This window comes from Hibiscus syriacus, unplaced genomic scaffold, assembly GCF_006381635.1.
Source record: "Hibiscus syriacus cultivar Baekdansim isolate YM2019G1 unplaced genomic scaffold, ASM638163v2 tig00110007_pilon, whole genome shotgun sequence".
Taxonomy (NCBI): Eukaryota; Viridiplantae; Streptophyta; class Magnoliopsida; order Malvales; family Malvaceae; genus Hibiscus; species Hibiscus syriacus.
In genome coordinates, this window is record NW_024062559.1 from 1,148,682 (window position 1) to 1,173,442 (window position 24,761).

At 33.5% G+C, this 24,761-nt stretch overlaps 1 protein-coding gene across 1 annotated transcript; it reads left to right on the forward strand.

Moving 5' to 3' along the window:
- Positions 1–23,798: 23,798 nt before the first annotated feature.
- On the forward strand, positions 23,799–24,377 carry LOC120212215. The gene has a single exon (XM_039210602.1). The coding sequence runs from the start codon at positions 23,799–23,801 to the stop codon at positions 24,375–24,377; it is 579 nt and encodes a 192-aa protein (XP_039066533.1).
- Positions 24,378–24,761: the final 384 nt, after the last annotated feature.

A 24,761-nucleotide genomic window follows, 5' to 3' on the forward strand; every position in this document is an offset into this window, starting at 1 on the left:
TCAATTGAAACTCAATCCAACTAAATGCACATTCGGGGTAACGTTAGGAAAACTCTTGGGTTTTATGGTTAGTCAAAAAGGAATTGAGATTGATCCAGATAAAATAAAGGCCATTCAAGATCTTCCACCTCCTCATACACAGAAAGAAGTTCAAGGATTCTTATGAAGGTTAAATTATATATCTCGATTCATTTCACAATTAACTGAAAAATGTGACCCAGATTTCAAATTTCTTCGAAAAAACAACCCCGAAGTTTAGAACGACGAGTGCTAAAAGGCTTTAGAGATAATCAAGAGATATTTGTCTAATACTCCAATTGTGGTGTCACCAGTCCCTAGTAAACCATTGATCCTTTATCTAACGGTCTTTGAAAATTTGATGGGATGTGTATTAGGGCAGCATGACGAATCTGGAAAGAAAGAGAGAGCCATCTATTATCTAAGCAAAAAGTTAACCGATTGCGAAATCCGATACCCGCCAATTCAAAAGCTATGTTGTGCTTTGGTGTGGGCTACTCGAAGGCTCAGTCAATACATGTTATACCATACTACTTGGTTGATATCTAAGATTGACCCTTTGAAATATTTAATGGAATAACCGGCTTTAACTGGTAGATTGGCTAGATGGCAGATGTTGTTATCAAAATTTGACATTGTATATGTGAACCAAAAAGCAATCAAAGGGAGTATCATAGCAGATTTCCTTGCAAGTCGTGCCTCAGATGATTATGAGTCCTTAAACTTTAAGTTTCCAGATGAGGATCTAATGTGCATCACAACCAAGGAGGAAACAATTTCATATGATAAATCCTGGAGGCTGTATTTTGATGTGGCATCTAATGCTTTAGGACAATGAATTGGAGCAGTGTCGATTTCCCCGGAAAATGTGTATTATCCTTTTACAAGTAGATTGGAGTTCTTTTGCACCAACAATATGGCAGAGTATGAGGCTTGTGCTATGGGGTTAAGAGCAACTGTAGAAAGAAAAATCAAAGTGCTCCAAGTATATGGAGACTCCTCATTAGTGGTGTATCAATTGCGAGGAGAATGGGAGACAAATGATCCAAAGTTGGTGGAATACCGAAGATTGATCCTTAAATTGGTAAAAGAATTTGAAGATGTCACTTTCAATTATCTCCCTCGAGAAGATAATCAAATGACAGATGCTTTGGCGACACTTGCTACAATGTTCCAAGTAAATAGAAGAGCTGACATGATGCCAATTAAAATGCAATTGTATAAAACCCCAGCACACTCTTATAATATCGAAGAAGAGGAAGATGGTCATCCATGGTATTATGACATTTTTCAATACATCAAGCATCAAACTTACCCATAAGGTGCGTCTGAGATCGATAAAAAGATAATAAGGAGAATGGCTGCCGGATATGTATTAGATGAGGAAGTTCTGTACAAAAAAGGTAGTGATCAAGTTTTGATGAGATGTGTGGATGCTCGAGAAGCAAAAAGTATACTTGAAGAAGTGCATGAAGGGATATATGGAACAAAATGCGAATGGGCTTTCTATGGCCAGGAAGATCATGAGATATGGATACTATTGGTCCACTATGCATTCAGATTATGTTAATTATGCACAAAAATGTCACAAATGTCAAATCTATGGAGATAAGATCCATACATTTCCGTCACCTTTGCAAGTGATGATCGCACCATGGTCGTTTTCTATGTGATGCATGGATGTCATTGGGGCAATTACACCAAAGGCTTCGAATGGACATCGCTTCATATTTGTGGCAATTGATTATTTTTACTAAGTGGGTTGAGGCTGCTTCATATGCAAATATCACGAGATCTACAGTTTTCAAATTCATAAAGAGAGAGATAATTTGCCGGTATGGGTTGCCAGAAAGAATTGTCATAGATAATGCCACCAATCTGAATAATAAGATGATGGTAGAACTTTGTAATCAGTTTAAGATAAAACATTCTAATTCAGTGACCTATCGTCCAATGATGAATGGAGCAGTGGAAGCAGAAAATAAAAATATTAAAAGGATCATCACAAAGACCACTGATACTTACAGAGATTGGCATGACAAATTACCTTTTGCCTTGTATGCATATCGAACTACAGTGCGAACTTCGACAGGGGCCACGCCTTTCTCTTTAGTCTACAGGATGGAGGCAGTCTTGCCAATCGAAGTAGAAATCCCATCACTTCGAATTTTGAAAGAGGTGAAGTTGGATGAAGCTGAATGGGTTCAGGCTCGGTTTGACCAATTGAATCTCATTGAAGAAAAGAGATTAAAAGCTATTTGCCATGATCAGATGTATCAAAAATGGAAGATGATAGCTCATGACAAGAAAGTTCATCCAAGAGAATTTCGAGAGGTGATCTAGTGCTAAAAAAGATCCTGCCAATTCATAAAGATTTCCGAGGAAAATGGATGCCTAATTGGGAAGGTCCATATGTTGTCAATACGGCCTTCTCTGGGGGAACGTTGATCTTGGTAGAGATAGATGGAGAAAAATTGAGAAATCCAGTAAACTCAGACTCTGTCAAGAAGTACTATGCTTGAAGAAAAAAATGAACAAATAAAAAGATGAAAAAAATGAAAAAATAAAAAAAAGATGAAAAAAATAAAAAAATAAAAAAAATGAGAAAAATGAGAGGTTGAGGTAAAAATCCGCAAAGGATATCTTGAAACCAAAGGAATACTTTGAGTTGAAAACCTGAAAAGGTGGCTCAAAGGCATTTTGAGATTAGGCATCAGACAACTAAATCTTCTTGAGGGTCTGATATTTTGAGAGAAGCTTCACATCTATAGACATTTTGGTAATTCTCGAAGTCCTCCAGACAGAAGCTCAACTCAATAGTTATATCAAGTGGATCGATTCAGAAACATTCGTGCTAATGATTCATAAGGACATTTGACTTATGGTTTTAAATTTCCATTATTCATGTGATTGACATAACTTTGTAAATTCAATTTCTTGTCAGTAAATTCGAAGTTTGTTATTTCAAGTCCCAATTTTATTCATTCTTCTTATAAGTAGATTGACATGGCATTAAAAAATAAAAAGATTTTTGGTATTACTCTGAATTAATACTTACAATTTCAGAGATTATAGCCCTGATGCTCGAAAAGATTAGAGTAAGATGTGACCAAAGAAAATGCATGTGAGCTGAGAAAAAGCATATTAAAAATACTGATATTTTGATACGCTGACAAAGATGAGCATGTCAAAAGGAAACAGAAAAGGATTTGTATGGGAACATGAGAAATGAGAATTTGCATAAAATAGCCCAAGCAAAATGTGGAATGCAAACGAAAGGACAAATGACGCATTTAAAATGAAGATTTGCAGGGCCAAAAAGTTCATAATATTAAAATGACATCATGCATACATCAGTAAGCATCTATAAATAGGAGCATGCTCATTCATTCATATTCATTGAAATGCTTTGAATGTTTTGACAGAAATTCAGAGAGAGTCAATAACAATTAAGATTCACCGTAGAAGGAGGTGAACCAACATTTCCAATGGAGAGTTCATAATGAGAAGAACTCATCTGACAGAGGGAAAAGAAGTTCATAATGAGAAGAGCTTGTTCGACCTATCACTCGATACACAGTATTTCGAATCAGTGACACCTCGCTTGAGGGATTGACATTTTCAAAAGAGTTCATAATGAGAAGAACTCGTCCTAAAGGAGAAAGTTCATAATGAGAAGAACTTGTTCCTTTCAAGTCCATCACAGAAAGAGATGGATCAACATTTTCAGTGGAGAGTTCATAATGAGAAGAACTCATCCAATGAGGAAGAAGAAGTTCATAATGAGAAGAACTTGTTCAACCTTGGTTCGATTCCATCACAGAAGGAGGTGGATCAACATTTTCAGTGAAGAGTTCATAATGAGAAGATTTCATCCAACAAGAGAGAAGAAGTTCATAATGAGAAAAAACTTGTTCAATCCAACGCTTTACAACGAAGGATATCAAAATCAAACGCTAAACAAAAAAATAGAACTGAACAAAAAACTAGTTGTCTTTTTTATCTTTGCCCTATTCTTGTTAACACAAGAATGTGCAAAGAGGGGCAGCTGTAGACACCCATTTTTGTCTGGGTTAAAAAAATATTATTAAATTATTATTATTATTATTATTAAGTGTGTTTATATTTTTGCGCATGCCAAATATGGCCCAATTATAAGCTACAACCCAGTTCAAGCCCAAGAACCGGATCCGCTCAGTAATCCATCAGCAGCAGACTAACTCCCGGACGTGAGCTAAGCCATCGACGAGCCATGGCCGAGCCATTGAGCCAACACCGACGCATTGATTTGCACAAATCATCTACAATGATAGATTACCTGCTTTAATCAGCTAAAGTCAAGCAAATTAATGATTTCACCTAAATTAGTCAGTATCTTACCAAATACGAAGAAAATCAAGATGTAGCCATGAAGATTTGGTGAGGATATCAAGCATATATTAAAGGGTTTTAAACATATTGAAAAAAAATCAAGAACCAAAAAAACACTCATCAGGGAGCATTCGAATAACAAAAAAATAGATTGAAACAGGGATTGGGGAAAATCCTAGCAAACGACACACTGTAAACTCTATATTCAAGCAATAACAGACTAAAAGGGTATCAATTATTTACTGTTTTTCCTATTATTTTCATCATTTTTAATGCATGTTTTCCTCTGATTTGTTCACTTTATATCATTGCACGTTCTATTAGGTTGAGTAGAATTTCTTTTCGGTTCTCTTCGGGTATAGTAATATATATATATATATATTAAAAAACCAACATAGATATACATTTTTATTATTTTTGAATCTAACCTAGTTTCCCACAAATAACAGAAAATAATATAAAAAAATAAATAGACAGGAGTCAAGAGGTTACCTGAGAAGAGGAAGGACCTCGCCGGAGAAAACATCGAGGTGTACAGTTGAATAGTCTCGTCGGTCTTAGAACTTAGGGGTCGTTGCATGTGGGTTTCAGGGTTAATTTTTAGGTTTAGGAGATAACATGATGAGTTTCGGAGGGCTTTAGATCCAAGTTTGAGTTCACTAGTTCGGGTTTAGGATTTATTTGAGGCAGTCTGATCACTTTCGAGTCACCGGAAATAGGAGAAGATGAGAGGTCGACTCTAGCTTTGTAGGTTGGGTGTTGTTTATTTCTTATCTTTAGGGATTTCAAAATAGAATAGGAATGGAGGAGAGTGAGTAGTTAGGTGTTGTTCGACTTTCATCGGAGCCCCATGGAGAGTGGAAGCCGCATGACTGTATTTAGTTATTGAGGAAGAGGGGAGCCAATCGAAAAGAATTTGAGAAGGAAAAAGAATAGGAGAAGCGGCGCAGGTAAGGGGAGAAGGAAATAAGAATAATTTGGCAGAGTTCGGGTTCTCTCCAAAGCATAAATAAATGAATAAGTAAAAGTGAGAGGGGGTAACAGATTTCTACGTGGAAGCCATATATTTGGCTTTTAAAACAACATAGTATAATGGGTTTCAATTTCATGCGTTAGGCCTATGGGAAAATAATACTTGGGGTCCCTCAAGTTATGTAACCACTGCAATTAGGTCATATAATGAAAGTTCAACATTCCATTTTAAGTTCTTTATTTGTTTCGCGTTTTATTTTAGTCTTCTAGTATTTGTTGTTATTTGTTTTCATGTTCAGTTTCTTGGTTGCTAATTTTAAATATTCGTATTTTGGTCCCTATTGATTATTGAAATATAGCTTTATGCAATTTATGTTTTGAATATTATGTTTAGCTCCATATTTATTTTAGTCACCATCTTTAGTATTTTAGTGTTTGGGATATACTGCCCATTAGATCCTCGCTGTTCTTTTTCTTTTTTATTTTTAATCCCTGAAGTTATTACATAATATGCTTAGGTGTTTTATTTTCTTTAGTCTTTTATATATATATATAGCACCATTTATATTTTATGTATGAATGTCTTATATTTTAAATATTTATTTATGTTAAGATTATAATATATATCATTGATATGTGTTTAATTAATATTTTACGATTATGGTGTATACTTATGTATTTAGATAAATATATTATGCACTTAATTATATTTACACTACAAGCATAGTTCATGTTTTATATATGTTGGCATGATATGTTTTGGTTCTAAATAATATTTATATATCATTATTTCAAAATATAAAATTTCATACTCTTTATTCATTAATATATATATATATATATATATTATTTTATTAATTAAATATTTTTATGTGAATGAGTCAATGTGGTTTTATTAATTTATTTTTTATGTAAAATATCAATTTTCAATTTATATTCGATTTATGTTTTTTTAAAAAGCAGTGAAAGATTATTCTTTTACTGATAATAAATAGTCGAAATAGCTTTCCCGACGGAGGATTGTAAATTTCAAGATTTTTTTTATCGAGATAAAAGGATTTTCTTTAAATAGTTAATTCGAAGCAAATTAATTATATTTTAATAAATGAATCATATTTTAATTTTATATTTGATTCAGGATTTCCACCATTTGCGACAATGTGTAAGCAAAACAGTACCAATTTTGGGCGCTGTGGGGTGCTAATCCTTCCCCACGCGTAACTGACTCTCGAACCCGTTTTAATCGAATATTTGGTAAATGCAGACCATATTTTGTCTTAAAAATGATTTTCTTAAAATTGTTTTTAAAAGACATTTTTAAGTATTTGACCTACCTAATTCAAAGGTTGATGGCGACTCTTTTCAATTTTATTCAAATTAATCCAAAATCACCTACTTTTCAAAATTAAAAGTCGTAACTGTTTTTAAAACAATTAAACGATCGTTTCAACGGAAAAAAAACGGTTACGACATACTCAACAAGCTCAAGTAACATAACATTAATTCTCTTATTACTCTCTTTCCATCTCCTTCTTCTCCCAAACCGAGAGTTTCGAAACTCTCTACACTGGAGCCATGTCGTGGTAGCTATATACATCTTCGATCATCCTCTAAACCATCTCTCAAGCGGCGTTGATCACTTATTCTTCACTCACAGTCGCTTCTTAAAGCACAACGAGTTTCTATACTTCACCCATTAAAGCACAACGACCAGGTAACTACTTTAAACACTAACATAAGTTTGGTATTCTCCTTTTGCCCTCAAACACCCTTAACCGAGACCTTCTCAAAATCCACAGCCCCTACTATGTCACCACTCACCTGTGAGAACCTAGAGTCGAGCAAACTTAAAAGCTAAGAGAACTCACCCTCTCGATCTTTCCACTTCTATCTTCGGCGACCAACTCTCACGAGGATAAAGGTAAAACAAAGAAAACTTTCCCATTTATTTTAGCTTTTGACTCGAATATTAAAAGAAAACTGAAAATGAAAGATTAACGTTGATACCTTTGAAAAGCTGCTCTTTTTATTGTTGAATGGCTATTATCTTTTGATGGTTGTTGATAATTTTCCCTCTCGTTTACTTTTTTTTAATTTCGTTTCAAAATCAACACACTTACCCTTGATGCCTTAGAAAACCAAAAGAGGATATGATGAATGCCTCAAAAACTTATTTCTTTCTTTAAAAAAGTAGGGAAGACCCCTGTTTTTTACACTGTAATTCTATGAATAATGGGGACTGAATCCTTTTACTTCTCTCCGTTACAAGTGTTTCGAATAAGATCCAGATTTTACTCGAATAGTTGCCTTCTCTTCTTGTTCCCTCGGTTCGAATGGATACCTCCTATTTTTGTTTGTGATATTTTCTGGTAATCGTTCCCCACTGGTTCTTTTTTTCCTTTTTCCCCCTCTTTTCTTCGAATGAGCCTCTATTTATATTTTCTATATAGTGGATTTTCCACTGAATAGTGGTAGGACAACATATTCACCTTCTGGATTTGATTTAATTTAGTGGATGAATGATAATGTTTTTTTATCTTTTCTGTTGGTGGATGATATGTTTTAGGTGTTGTTTGAGGTATGCAATGACGACCTTTGGTGACTTGGTGGTCGGTGTTCACTGTTGCGGCTGCTCGGTATTCACTGTTACGGCGGTTGGTGTCATTGGCGGTGCTGGGAACTATTTAGGGTTAAAACCCTAATTTGGTTTGGGTTTGATAAGCTTGGGTAGATTCGTGGTTTTGGGTTTGGTTATTGTTCGGATCTTGTTATTATTTGGGGCTACTGGATTTTATAACTGGATCACTGGTTGAGGTTGTAACTTGTTTGGGCTTCGATTGTCTGTAATGTGGCCTGCAAAAACATATATTTGTGTTAATAATAATAATAATAATAATAATAATAATAATTTAATAATGTTTTTCGAACCGGACAAAAACGGGTGTCTACAGCTCTACTGTGTTCGATAAGAGAAAGAAAAACATTGTTAGATTGTTATATACTGAAGATGGTACTCGGTTGGATACTTTTGAGGCCATGACTGCTGAGGTGGTGCGCTTTTATACTGAGCTTCTTGGTGTTGAGGATGCAGCGGTCAAAGGTTGTTCTGTGGAGCTTCTTTAGATTTGTTGGGTTATGAGTTTCCTCGGGGGGCTGCTGCTGATTCTTTATTAACAGAGATTTCTACTGAGGAAATTAAGTCATCATTGTTTAAGTAGGAGAACGAGAAAAGCCCAGGGCCTAATGGTACACTACTTATTTTTTTCAAGGTGGCCTGGGATATTGTGAATGATGATTTTCTTGATGCTGTTAGGGAGTTTTTCCAGACTGGGTCTCTTCTTCCTTCTTTTAGTGCTATAATAATTGTGTTGGTTCCCAAGTTTCCTAATGCGAGTATGGATAGGGATTTTCGCCCTATTTCTTGCTGCTCAATAGTGTATAAAACTATTACTGGTATTCTTATGAATCGCTTGGCAGTTTATTTTTCGGATATGATTTTACCTAATCAGTTTGATTTTATTAAGGGGTGTAGCTTTATTGATAATACTTTGTTAGATCATGAGATTATTAGGGGCTATTCCCGTAGTTCTCTTTCTCCTAGATGTGCTGTTAAAATTGATTTAAGGAAGGCTTTTGATTCTGTTAGTTGGGATTTCTGATGAAAATACTTTTTTCTTTAGGGTTGCCTGAGGTGTTCAGGGGTTGGATCAAATCTTGTGTTACCGGTGCTTAGTTTTTTGTTGCTTTTAATGGGAGTTTAGTGGGTTATTTTAAAGGGAGAATGGGGATAAGGCAAGGTGACCCGTTGTCCCTTTACCTTTTTGCTATGGCCATGAATTCTTTCCTATTTGTTGAATGTTGCTGCTAGGGATGGTTTATTTCATTTTCATCCTAAGTGTAAGAGAACTTCCCTTACACATCAGTTTTGTTGATGACTTGCTTATTTTTTGTCATGAGATTGAGGATTCGATTTTGGGGGTTGTTTGGGTTCTTTTTATTGTTTTATGAAATGCCTGGATTGCAACTTAATGTGGGAAAGTCTGAGTTGTTTGCTTATGGGGTGCAGGAGCATGTTTTGTGTAGAGTGCAGGATGCCAATGATTTTAAGTTAGGAAAGCTTCTTGTTCGGTACCTTGGAGTGCCTTTAGTTACTAGGAAATTAACTGTAAAGGATTGTTTTCCTTTGATTGACAAGATTAAAAATAAGTTGGGGTTGTGGTCTAAGAGGAAATTGAGTTATGGTGGTATGTTACAATTTATCCAGTTTGTTTTGTTTAGTATTTCTAGTTTTTGGTGTATGCAGTCGGTTTTGCCAAAGGAGGAAATTCGGCAGGTTGAGCACCTTTGTATGAGGTTTTTTTTGGAAGGGTGGCGACTTGCCAACTAGGGAGCTAGGGTTAATTGGTAGTAAATGTGTTGGTTAAAGTCTGAGGGGGTTTAGGCTTATGGAGTTTAGTTTGTTGGAATAAGGTTTGTTGTTTTCTTCTGATTAAGAATATTTTAGCTAGTGATGGTTCCCTTTGGGTTTCATGGGTCAAGGAGTATGTCTTGAAGGGGTTGGTTTTTGGGATGTTAGTTTCAAGTCTCAGTCTAGCTAGATATTGAGAACGCTTCTTAAGCTTAGGGATGAGGTGGCTGGTCTGTTTGCTAACGTGGAGGCTTGGAATGTGGTAAAAGGTAGATGGGTTTGGAAGAGAATTAGAGATAGGAATGAGAAGGTTATGTGGGAAGGTCTTATCTATTTCCTTTTGCATATTCCAAAAATGTCAATTGTTGCTTTGATGGTTATTTTGAACAGGTTTCCTACTAAAGTAGACTCATTCACATTGGATTGGAGTCAGATGGAAGTTGTGGTCTTTGTGATGATGTTTTCGAAAGCATGGGTCATTTGTTCAATGATTGTGTTTTTGCTTGTGGAGTTTGGAACATAGTTATACAGGCTTGTAGGTTGCCTTGCAGGTCACTGTGCTGGAACGAAGTTTTGGCTTGGGCAATTGTTAATTTCAAAGGGAACTCTTTGTTTGTATGTATCTTGAAGTTGGCTTGGACTTGTTTTATGTATTTTGTTTGAGAAGAGCACAATTTTAGGCGTTTTAGGGGATGCTCTCGTTTAGTTGAAGAGATTTTTGAATGCATTAGGATAACTGTTTGTGCTAAATTACAGGGTTGTTGTATTAACAAGCTTAATAGGGTTAATTTGCAGCTTTGTCTTGACTGGGGGACTTGTTGATTTTATTTTTCCTTTGCTGTTGGGTTGATAGTGTTGTTGCTTTGACTACTTAATGGATGAGAAGTGTGGATTCATGGGGACAAGAGGTTCACTGGATAGTCTCCTATTTAGAGTTCGCTCTCTTGCTTTTCATTTTGTTGAAGGTTTTGTTATTTACATGATTATTTTTTCAGGTTTTTTATTTTGGAAAGAACTTGGATTTTGGATTTGTTTGTTGCTTAGTTTGATGTTCAGTAGGGTTGACTGCTTGGTGTTCCTTTTGTAGCAGGTGTTCTTGCTTTCTTTTGGGTAATAAAATTTGAAATTATCCACACACAAAAAAAAAGATTGTCGAGACAATGTTGGAGTAAATAGTTTTATGTTGTCACAACAATAATTTGTAGATTTGCATATGTTGCTTGAGGACAATAAAATCCTTAGATTTGGGGTGTGGCAACTCCTCATAAAGAGTAATATTAGGCATCCTTTCTCTTAGGAATTTACTTAGAATTAGGTCATCTTGGTGTTAATAATTAGACCAATCACATATTTCATTCTCAATACATTTGCATTTAATAGAGTCTTCATATTCTTTCTTGTGAAAAATTGCTCAAGTGTTGTGTGGAAACAATGTTGTTTTATGCTATGAGCTCATGATTGTAGGAGCAATAGACAATGTCGCCAAAATAAACTATCCAAACAAGATTTTTAGTTCAATATATTGTCGACTATGAGTTGTTATTCATGCCAAATGCATGACGTTGATTTGGAGAGTTTGTTATACATGAAATGTATTTTTTTAATATCAAAGAAATTCTCTAATTGGATGAGCGATTTACTTTCTCATGCTATAAATCTCAAGCCCATATAATTGGTAAAGAGGAAGGATTCTGGTCATAGATTTTATTCATCAATACTCTCTTCTTCAAGGTCTTCATTGGATTAACTTCATTGAAACATGTACCAGTTAGTCCTGAAGTGAAGGCAGTTGGTTGGCGGCCACCTTGGACATCGAAGATCAAGCAAAGCGAGGTAGTTTTGAGAGCGCTTCTTACCTTTTTGTTTGTATTTGATTGAACCAGTATTTTATTTATTTGTTTATGTTTATCATTGGATATTTGTTGAACTAGATTTGTATTTAATCTAAATATAATCCTTGATATTTTTCAGCCTTTCATCGTCACTTCATTTATTTACCTTAATTATTGAGAGAGCTTGAGGAGTGCAATAATATTTATAGATTGAGTGCCCCCAAATATCTACACCATCATTGCCAAGGATTAGGCAACCCGTAGAGGCACTAGGAAGTCAAGTAACTTGCATGTTTTTACCATCGAGAGAGGGGAAACCTTAGATGTTACGTTGATTGTAGACGCAAGGTTAAATGTATCATTGAGATTATATCCATATCAATATATATTTTCAGCTTTCATTATTCTTATTTCTAGTATTGTTCTCGTGATAGTGTCTTGTGTGTGAAAATCTGATAATTAATTTTATACTTTATTGTTACGATCGATTCCATCACAACCTTCGACGCATTGTTATTATTGACCGAGTGTTGTAGACTTACCTTTTAGATTCTAATTTTTATGGATTGCTTGACGAAGGGTGTACATTTGCAAAAAAAAAAAAAAAAGCCGCAACATTTAGAGCATCACACGAGCCAATTACCTCATAATCTAGCAGTCACAGTTCGAGTCCTTCGAAGAGTGAAAAGTCTCCGCTCCGTAACAGGAATTTACTCGTTGCTACCATGAGCATAGATATACCTTTTTCCTATCAGGGGATAAATACCTTCTTATTTCTGTTACCACGGTAAAGAAACCTCCATCCACCAACCAGAATTTTCCGAGGATGTTGAGTTACCTTCTATATCGACCAAAAATACGAAAATACCTCCTGCAAATAGTACACCATAATTTTTTTACTAGCTCAAAGAGTCAAGATGCCTTCGTCTTAGTATTGGAACTACTCCATTTCCACTTCAAAATACATTGAGAAGCCTTCACATTCAAGCATTAAAGTACCTCCACATGACTTGTAATATTAGACCAGGTGAAGTTGCCTCATACTCTTCGCGGGTTTTCTAAATAGTTTTGCTTCGGGTTTTCTAAATAGTTTTGGGATGCCTCCACTTGGAAACATTAATTTCTACATTGCTACCATAAGAGTATAGATCTCTTTACCATAATAAAGGGGGATAAAGACTTCCTCGTAGCTTTTATCACGACAGAGAAGTATCCTTCCATTAATTTGACATCTCCGAGGGTGTCGAGTTACCTCTTCCATTGGCCAAAAACACAAATATACCTTGTGAGAACAATATATCGTAATATTTTCACCGTAAAAAATAGACAAAGATGCCTCCACCAAAAACAAGAAATCTTGTCCATGACTTTTATAAAACACGAAGAAGGCTTTCGTAAAAGCATCGAGGATCCTCTGTAGGAAAAAAATCTAAATACGAAACTGGAGAAAAAACCCCACCTGAACAAACCAAAACAGCCTCCTAAAAGCTTTGATTACCCTTCGCTAGGAATACATGCTGACTCATGACACCCTCCAATTTCATTCATAAACTATTGAGTATCATCAGTAGAAAATGAAAATAAGGTGGGAGTCAAACTACACCCAATTGAAATAAAAATACCCCAGAAGTGTCGAGAAATCTCTATAAGGAATACGAGTGAGCTCAAAAACAACTCCGCCCAACTTAATTATATTAAAACAAAGCACCTAGTATAAGCATTGAGCATCCTCCGCAAATAACTTTGATACACTGAAAGCTCTTCACAAAAGAGATATGTGCGGATCTAGAGGAGTCTCTGAGATAACTCCGCAAAGTATCAAAATACATGCTCAAAATATAATACACTCGAATAACAAACTTGAGCAAATTTACAATAAACGCAAAAGTATTCCCCCACGCAACCAATGATTTCAACAATCTTCTCAACCAATTTTGTGAGAAGCCTCTGCATGAAACACATTCGAGCCTAGAGATAAAGTCTGCCTAATTTAATAAAAAAATCCCAACAAAGCATATAGAATCCTCTATAGGAAAACATAAGAGACTGAAGATAACTCTGTAAAATAGAAAACAAATTAACCTACAACTACTATACTATTTCCAAGTGATTTTGTATTTCTTTTTGTTGTTTTCAAATGAAATCAACAACAGATCTTTATATAGGCACAATATACTACTCTACCAAAAACAAACAATAAATACTATTAAAAATCATAAAAGACAATTAACTCCTATATCACCCTTTGGCCTTTCACCTACTAAAACTCTTGACTTTTTATTTTCCCATTACCTTCTAAATTTAAAGAAAACCACTAAAAACCACATTTAAGTTTATTCAACAAAACTCCCCCTTAAACTTAAATGTTTCTACCATCCATCATGTCAATCATCTTCTTGCATTTGTCAAGAAATACTTTCGGTAGCGGTTTTGTGAAGATATCCGCAACTTGATCCTGACTTGCCACATGCACCAATTCCACACTTTCTTCCTTCACATGATCTCAGATAAAGTGAAAACGAACATCGATGTGTTTGCTTCTTTCATGGTTCATCGGGTTCTTTGCCAACTCAATTGTTTATTTGTTGTCAACATGAATCACGATTGCACCTAGTTGTTTTAGCTCCATCTTGCTCAACAAATTTCTAAGCCATATTGCATGACATACACACCAAGATGCTGCCACATATTCAGCTTCACACGTCGAGAGCGTCCCAATTGGCTGATTCTTTGAAAGCCAAGTAAACGCAGTATCTCTCATAAAAAAACACATATCCCGATGTGCTTTTCCGATCATCTATGTATAGAACTCGTCGTAATGTCGATCAAGTTTTAAGAAATAAAATATTATATGAAATGTATTTCAAGTATATTTTTAAAAATTTTAATAATTTTGTAACAAAAGGAAATGTTATTCTCCATAAAGGTTTTGAGTTTAAATAAATGTATCTATAGGATGTGTGAGAATTATTAATTAAGAAAATTTTAAACATATATTACTTTATAACTATCCCAAATTCTACTTCCATTCTAAAACGCTTTAATTGTTTATAATTATATATATCATAATCCTAACATGTATTTACCTCGACTATTCATATGATTCAAACTCGTCATTTTCCATTAAAAAATTGGTGATTGTATGATATTGATGTTAACCTGTTGACTAGGGTATGATAAAATATGATCTCATCGTTTTAGTTGAATTTGTACATCAAATCTCCGTTTACATTATGTCGTCGAGTCGGTTCTTGAAATATTATGTTGGTGAGTCAGTGCTTGAAAGCAATGATGGTGTCGATAGTCATCATTAAGATATGATAAAATCATGTCTCAATCATCAAGTTGTGTATATTTATTTTGCATGTTGATATGTTTATGTATAAGTATGTGAATGATTTATTTAGGAGTCACATAACATCATTTTGCATAATTTGTTTTGTTACCTTCATGTGCATAACTTAACCCCTATCACATAATCGAATTTAGGGTTTAGGGATTAGAGTTTAAGATTTAGGGTTTAAGATTTATAGTTTATGGTTTAGGTTTTAAGGTTTAGGGTTAATTACAAATACATTAATTAATCAACTTGATACCGATTTATGATGTAAGTACAGTATAGTATCTTGATATTAAATGCATTACAATATGGTTTAGTTGTATTATAGAATTTTTAATATATTTTTAAAATTTTATAATTATCAATAATGTATTTTTAATATATTTTTAATAATGTAATTTTAAAAAATCTAAAATTATAGTATAACATTTTTTTCGAGCTGCTCACGAGCTTTTCGAGTCGAATATCGAGTAGTTCGTTTCGGCTCGTTAAGAACTCGAGTCGAGCTCGAGTCGAGTCCATTCGATCCGAATATTTATCGAACCTTGATCGAATCGATCTCGAGTAGCTCACGATCTGTCTCGTCTTATTTACAGGCCTAATAGGACCACTTCCCTTTCCACTTCCAATCCCAAATATTTTATATTATTAATTAATTCGTGGGTTTTAAATTCCTAAAATAAGCCTAGATTATGGCCACCATTGCATTGTCGGTGGATCCAAGCATGCTGTCCTCAAATGCTAAAAGCTTTGAAATTTCATTACCCACCTAAAACCGTACCACTATATTATATTATAAATAAAAGTATGAATATTTTCATACTTATAATGAGGAGGCTCAATAATTTTTTTATACCTTCTCGGTTTTCAGGTTTTGCCTGAACTAATTTAAATTGGCTCGCGCCGTACATTTAATATTTGTGGGTAAGTATTCTAACGAATATTTTTTGTATGCACAAAACCTTAAATTAAAGATATACATAAGTAATATCAAGTTGGTTATCACATTATGATATGCCAATAAAACATTTTAAAACTCTAATTTAATGGGTTTATTTTAAGGGTGAGTAAGATTTTTCTTTCTTTTAATATGTATTTTACCACAAATCTGTAAAATCTATATGTGAAAGAAGCTCAACTTGTTTGGCATCTGTATTTTAATAAAGCTTCAGATTCAGTAAATAAAACCATAATAATTTACCTATGCTTTTAAGGGTTATAATTATTTAATACTGAATTTTATCACATTACTTCATTTCATTGAGATTTATCATTTTCATTGAGATTTATCTTTTTCCAAAAAAAAAAGACCATGTTCAAGTTATTATTGTTTACATTTATTATTTAACTGAATTTATATAATCAATTAAAATCAATTCTATTAGCGAAATTACCAATACGATGAAATAGTAAAATTAATTAGGATGAATTTTTTAACACATGCATTAAAAAACCTATTAGCCCCAAATCTAGCCGTATCTTCTCAAATACAATCGCATTCCTTTTCTTTTTTTCCGGTAACAATGAGAATAAAACTAGAGTCTACACATTATAACTGTGTTGATCTTCCTGCAACAGTTGTCTCACCAACTCCGGTGACTCAACGAAATGAATGCATTCCATGCTCCTCCTGTCCGCTATCTTTGCCATGCAATCAGTAATCCTATTACCCTGTCTAGGTATATGTTGGAACCTAACAACCCAATTTCTCTGGAGCAAAGCCTCCACGCTATGTAAAACTGTGAACCGAAAGGCATCATCTCGAGCTTGCTTCACAACCTTGATTGTCTCCAAGCTATCAGTCTCGATAATGATATGTCGACTACTCATATCCCAAGCGCACAATAATCCACAATAGACACACCAAATCTCAGCTTCTAACACCGAGAAAATACCAAGGAACTTGGAAAACCCCATTTGCCAATTACCCTCATTGTTTCTAATCACTCCTCCTCATGCAGAAAACCCTGTGTCGTTGATTCGAGCTCCGTCCGAGTTAACATTTAACCACCCCGAAGCAGGAAGTTTCCATCTACTATCATTCTGTAACCTTTTCTCCCTTGCAATTGCTCGAGTAGCCCCCATAACAATTGTTCGTTTGGTAATTTCCAGCCAATGTAAGCTTCGTTCCATCACCAAGCGTTCATCATCTATAAATAACAGTAATTAATTTTAATAAATAAATATTAAATATTCTAAATTATAATCTATAAAAATACAAGTACTTTAATCATACAAGTAGAACATTTTTTTAAAAAAATCAAATAAATAAATTAACTACTTAAGAATAAAAATTATTATATAAGGAAAAAGCTAAAAATTATATCAAACAAATGAGATAAATTATAGGTACAAACATTCACTATTGTGAGTAGTAAAATGTAAACACCATCGACATTAACATAAAAATGCATATAACAATGATGGTTCGTTGACAAATTGACATTATCACAACTCAATCGTAATTTATCTCGGTCATTGCGAGTGCTTTTCAATATCCAACCCAATGATACAAAGTAGAGGTATATCAACAATATAATCAAATAAATGTCATATAGATATAGAGAAACGACATTAAATTTGATCCTGAAAAGAAAAATAAAAAATTTACTACAAAAGCAGATAAAACAATTCATCATTTTTTTACAAAAGGGAAAATATTAATTAAATAAAAAAGTAGGATAGTTATATGGTACAACATGATAATTTAAGGCTAAAAAGGGACAGAGATAATCACGACTGAAAATATTATAAAAATAATATTTTAGTTTGGGCACAACCTAAAACGTTACATTAACATTTTCGGTTGAACCTAAAATGTTACATTCTTTATTAAAAAAATTTGGGTTAATGCATAAAGGTAATAATTTTTTTTGGCTAAACTAGTGATCATTAATATTTGAGTAAGTTTTTATTTTCTTCATTGAAGTTTCAAAAGTAACAAATTGATCATTAATGTCATCAATTTGTAGTAAAATGGTCACTCCACCGTCATCTACGTTAAATTGATGACTTGGCAACGTTAATAAAAAGGTTAATATTTAGTTTTGCCCCTACACTAATGATAAAACATCAAATAGGCCCCTAATAATATTTTATATCTAATTTATTCCAAAAACATTCTAATATCCAATTTTTCTTAGGTCCCAAAAACTACACAAATAAAAGCATAAGAAAACTCAATAATTTTTATGCGAACTTTGTCTGATTGTGCATATAATTTGTACAGAAATGGTAATGGACTGTTTTACCTCCTAAATTGCTTGTTGGTAGATTGTACATCAATAGCAGAAGAGGGAAGATCCAGGACAAAGCTTTATCAGCTTTAGCTCTTCCGATGAAAGAAATGGTTGCAGAAAGTTGTTTGTTTGTGCATGTTCTGTCATCCTAACAGGGAAGATCTCCAAATAATAGGGAAGATCTCCAAATAATGGGGAAACCAACATATAATCCTGGTTTAACTTCTACGCTTGAATGTAAATCTTTCCACATATACTGACACATGCAGATAATAGAAGTATTTTGTTACTGAAATCAACAGTAGATTCTGCAGTTTTTCTGTCAAAAATATTATTTCCAAGCTCTTTACCACCATTATGAAAAGACTAAAAGAAACCAAAATACTACAATTCAACTATACGAAATTACATATCAACAGTAGCTACTGATTTCCTTGTTCCTCTTGTTAATGTGCTTTAAATTATCCTTGAAAGTCTCTTCGATGGACTCGTAAATTTTGCCATGCTTGGATAACCAGGACTCAAAGAGCTCAATGAGTTTATCCCTGGAATTCAAATGCTCTGGTGAATTGAAAACATGAAAAGGGAAGCCATTAATGGTAGAAAGAAAAACTCGGAAAGCAAAGAGAGCCATTTTTTGTTTTGGAAAATTTACTCAAACCTTACGATTGGCCATACAACATTATAAACCAATAACATCTCAGAAAATGGTCAAACAAACAACCTTCTCCAACCATTTCTTTCATCAGAGGAGCCAAAGCTGATAAAGTTTTGTCCTGGATCTTCCCTCTTCTTTCCATTGATGTACAATCTGCCAACAAGCAATTGAGGAGGTTGTAAACAGTCCATTATCATTTATGTACAAATTATATGCACAATCAGACAAAATTCGCATAAATATTATTGAGTTTTCTGATGCTTTTCTTTCTTATCTTTGTGTAGTTTTTGGACCTAAGATAAATTAGAAATTAGAATGTTTTTGGGATAAATTAGATATAAAATAATATTCGGTGACCTATTTGATGTTTTAACATTAGTTTAACGGTAAAATTAAATATTAACCTTTTTATTAACATTGTCAAATCATCAATTTAATGTAGATGATAGTGGAGTGACCATTTTGTACAAATCAAAAACGTTAGTGACCAATTTGTTACTTTTAAAATTTCAATAGGGAAAATGAAAATTTACTCAAACATTAGTGACTATTTGTGTAGTTTCATAATTCGGAGGTCTCTTACGGAAGTTGCTCTCAACCTGGTGTTGGGGGTAGCCTACTATCTTACATCCCCTTACCCCCATACATATGGGAAAAAGGGACAACCATTTAATATTCAATAACAGGATTTAACATTAACCATTAATATAGTAAGTTTGCTCCTAATATTAACTACTAATTAGTACAAAGTTATTTTTTTTACTAATTTGTGAGGATTATAAGATAATATATGTTTGAAAGACTCTCAATCATTTGACAATGAGCGCTCAAACACCCCTATAAATATCTTGCTCAAACCCAAACCTCTAGGAATAACAATCATCCATTTAACCACTAAGGTCGCTTGGTTTGCAAAAACAAAGTTAATTCTTAAATCTCAAGCTTCTTTTTGAATGCAATTTTGTGATTTTTAGTTAGAAAGTAACACAAGAGAGCAAACACATTCAAGCAGGTGGTCAAATGTTCATTTTTGTTCTCTCATATTCTCTTAGGTTATGGTGATAATGATGATGATGATGGTGAAGAATATCAAATTTATCTTACTTGTTACCAAAATTTTGTTTCGATATATTTTTAAAATCTTTAAATAATAAATTATAAGTTAGAAAATCTAAAGATAAACTTAAAATTTATTCTTTAAAATAATAAAAATAATATTTGAAATTATAATCTTATAATTATTTTTAAATCATAAATTTATTTAAAATTGCAAAATGCACAAAATTCTCGCAAAAAAAATGACCATAGAATTGACTATCACCGTCTAATAAAATAATACAAAATGCAAACTTAAGTGATACTTATAAGGTGAAATGATATTTCAGAAGAATTAAGTAATTAATTTAAGATTCATTACATTACAATTCAAGAAAAATATATTTAATGTAAACTCATAAAGAATTTGAAATAATAATTTAACCGGAGAATATTTGATAATCTTTACTTAGCAATAATTATCTTATACATTATATATTCAATTTGATATGCAAAATTTTTAAATTTAATTAAAATAATATTTTATAATTAAAATAATATATTATTTCTATTTTCTCTACCATTGTTATGAAACACGATTAAATATTTTGAATTTACTATCGGAAGAGGTTGAAATATGAGAATATCTAAATTAATGTTATATTGAATACATTAAACTTAGATTTATTGATTACGTATGAAATATTTGAATTAATATTATATTTAATAAATTAAATTATTTTTCATTAGTTGCTTTAAACAGTTCGTTGGAGAAATTTAAACCCAAACAAAAAAGGAAAAACTTGAAGACAAAATGGAAGAACACTAGTTCAATAAATTTGTTTTGAATAGGCAGTTTAATAATTAAATGAAGATGGAGGGGATGTTCAATATTGGCAGTGAATCTAGAATTATTTTTTAAGGCGGACATATATATATATATTAATAATATAAAAATTTTATATGTAAATGAAGACATATAAAATATTAGAATGGATTGACAGGGACGAACGTAAAATTTTATATTAAGATGACGCATTTATAAAATTTTATGTATGAGTGAACTTATAATATTTAGGAGGATAAAAATATATTTTTAATAAATAACATAAAAAAATATTTAAAATATATAAAAATTTAAAAATTGTATGTAGCGACTGCTCCCACTCATTCCTGTAGGTTTGAATATACACAATTAACAAAATTAATAATTAACGGAATGAATATTTGCTCACCCTAAATATAATATAGTTCCACCAGGGGCAGAATGACGTAATAAGAGAGACAAGCCATCGATGGGCTTCTAGGGAAAGATGGTGAAGATAATGATATCCTGACGATGATTCGGGATAGTGTAATTTGCAAAAGACGGATGAATGAGATGTAAATTGACGATAAGGCTCTAGTTCTATTGTACGACAGTTTAATATACAGTTAAAAAAGAATATTATTGAAAATATTATTATTTTTTTAATATTTTCAGTAAAGTAATATTTAAAATATTATTTGTTTTACTGGAAATGTTAATTTTTTTAACTAATTTTTGGTAAAAAAAATAATATTTTAGATAGCGTATAATATTAATATTTTCGGTAAAAAAATAATGTTTAGGTAGCGCCTAATATTACTATTCCGGTAGAACAAATAATGTTTTAGGTAGCGTATTACCGAAAATGTACAAAGATAATAACATTTCTGGTAGCGCCTTTTCTTTAACTGTATATTAAACTATCACACCGAGACTTTTCCGATAAAGGGGTCTGACTACAACAGCAGCATAAGGTTAGGTTTTCCTAGAAAAAGAAAATTGAGGTTATAATAATTAAAGTCAAAGTAAAAATTAAAATACATAACAAATTTTAAAAATGATTGTAACACTCTAAATTTGGATACCATAATCCGATCTATCGAATGAGATTTTCCTCAAATAAATACTTATTTTCTCAGAAATAAAATAAATATTTATTTTTAATAAATATTAAATGATTTCGATGTTTGAGAGATGACAAATTAATTTTTAAAAGGAATTTGATTATAGATAAATTATGAAATATTTTATTTCGAGTATAATTTTTCAAATAATTATCATTTATGTTGATATTAAATGGTTTTCGATGTTTGAAAGTACTATTTGAAAATTACCATAAAATCTAGCTTTTTGAAAAAGGTATCGAGTAATATTACAGTTTTTTTGAGTAAATTATACGTTTAGTGCTTAAACTATCAGTTTTAGTCCGTTTTAGTACCTAAACTTTTAATTTTTTTCAAAACCATACCTAAAATTTAGTTTTTATTTCATTTTAATACCCCCGCCGTTAAAAACTTCATGGGTGGGCTAACAGGGCATAGCTTCGATGGACAGACGACCAATCAGAATGGTGGACCACGCGAGAATGACTAGTCGACCAACATAATCCACTTTCAGGCCCATCAGACGGTTGATGACAGAGATCGAAGGATGAAGAAATCGAAGAATCCATCATCGATTTGGGGAGATTGGGGCAACTTCAGTGAAATGGAGATTAAAATCACGTTCAGGGGGTCGAAAAGATGCGAGCTGGAAAGTTTGGGTTTCATTAGCCAACAAATGTAACGGACGACGACAGTCGACAAGCCTGTCTGTTAAGTTTTTAACAGTATGGTACTAAAATAAAACAAAAACTAAACGCTAGGTATGATTTTGAAAAATTTGAAAGTTTAGGTACTAAAATAGATCAAAACTAATAATTTATGTACTAAACATGTAATTACCCAATTATTTTATATTGAGTATCTTGTAATAATATTGAATATCGAGTGAGTATTTTAGAAATAATTTTAAATATCGAGCTGAGGTTCAAAACAATTTATCATTATATACTGCATTTGTGAAAGGGAGAAGCATAGTGGACAATACCCTCATAGCCTAGGAAATTGTTAGGGGTTACACAAGGAGGAAAGTCTCCCCTAGATGTGCCCTTAAAATAGACTTACAGAAGGCCTTTGATTCCTTAAACTGGGAGTTTATTGTTGTGATTCTGCATGCCATGGGACTGCCTGAGAAGTTCATAGGTTTGACATGGGCCTGTTTTGCTAATCCTAGATACTCAATTGTCTTTAATGGCAGTTTTGTGGGTTACTTTAAAGGTGCTAGAGGTGTGAGGCAGGGTGACCCCCTATCACCCTACATTTTTGTTCTAGCAATGAATGTTTTGTCTAACCTTCTTAATGTGGCTGCTGCAAAACGAGTCTTTAGCTATCACCTTAAATGCAAGAGGATTGGTCTAACCTACCTTTGTTTCGAGGATGACCTCCTCATTTTCTGCAAGGGTTCCATAGATTCTGTTATGGGAGTGCAGGCTATGCTAGATCAATTCTACTCCATGTCAGGGTTGAAGTTGAATGCCAGCACGTGTGAGATGTATGTTGCTGGTATTCCTGGTGAGCAAGTCAACGCCATTAAGGAAATCACTGGTTTCAAATTGGGTAGCCTCGTAGTCAGATATTTGGGAGTCCCATTGGTTACCAGGAAGCTGACTGTGAAAACCTGCCAAAGTCTCATCGATAAACTTAGGACAAATCTAAGTTCATGGGCTAATAAGCACCTTAGTTTCGTAGGAAGGTTGCAGCTTGTTCGTTATGTCCTGCTCAGTATCTCGAATTACTGGTGTAGGCAGCTCATATTGCCTCAAGCTATTCTTAGAAAAGTTGAGCAATTATGTTCCCGTTTCTTTTGGAAAGGGACTGATACCCCTGCTAAAGATGCTAGAGTTAGTTGGAAGACTATTTTCCTGCTGAAATCTGAAGGTGGATTGGGGATACATGATGTAGGGGGTGGAACAAATCTTGCATAGTTCAGCTTATCAGGAAGCTTTTGGCTAATGAGGGCTCCCTTTGGGTGGCTTGGATGCACTCCTATGTTATTAGGAATGTTTATTTTTGGCAAATGGAGGCCCCTATGAATGCAAGCTGGAGCTTCAAGTATCTGCTGAAAATCAGGCCTGATGTTGCTCACCTCTTCCTGGGCCAGGTTCGTGATCTCAGTACGAGGTATATATGGGAAGAATTACACACCTCTGCCCCCAAGGTTGCTTGTCACCATTTGGTCTGGTTCTCTGGACGTATCCCCAATCACAACATTATTATATGGATGACCATACTGAACAGGTTGCCTACTCGGGTTAGGCTCTTGCGAATGGGCTTAGCCATTGAATCTGACAGATGCTTACTATATGACAACGAGGCAAATACAAAAGATAACCTCTTCTTTGAATGTCGATTTGCTAAGGAACTGTGGGGTTCCATTATGGAACTGTGCTGCATCTCTCGTGAAGCTAGCAGCTGGGATGAAGAATTGGTTTGGGCTTCTCTTCTACTCAAGGGCAAATCTCTCATCGTGAGAATGCTTAAACTTGCTTGGACTAGTCACGTTTACAGCATATGGAAGGAAAGAAATAGCAGATTGTTTAGGAGTATAGCTATATCAAAGGAAGAAGTGCTAGAAGACATTAAGGAGGCCATCTGAATCGACTGGAAGGTAAATCCTTCAACAGAGCAGACCCATCTAACATTTCCCTGTGTGTAAAGTGGGGCATTGCTTGAGTAGGTCATGTCTTATTGTTCTACCTGGTTAGTTGGATTTGTGTAGTGTACTTATCTTCGCCAATGTGTTGTTTATTGTCTTTGTATACTGTAGCAGGTTTTCTGCTTCTTGGGTAATGAAAATTGAATTATCCAAAAAAATTATCATTATATACATATTTAATGCTAATATGGATTTATCAACATATATATACGTATTTATGAAGTATTGTATTAAGGAGACGCCTCATATTTATTTTGAAAATATTGAATTATGAGATCGAGATGATTTTTTCACGAATATATATGTGTATAATCAATTTTATGA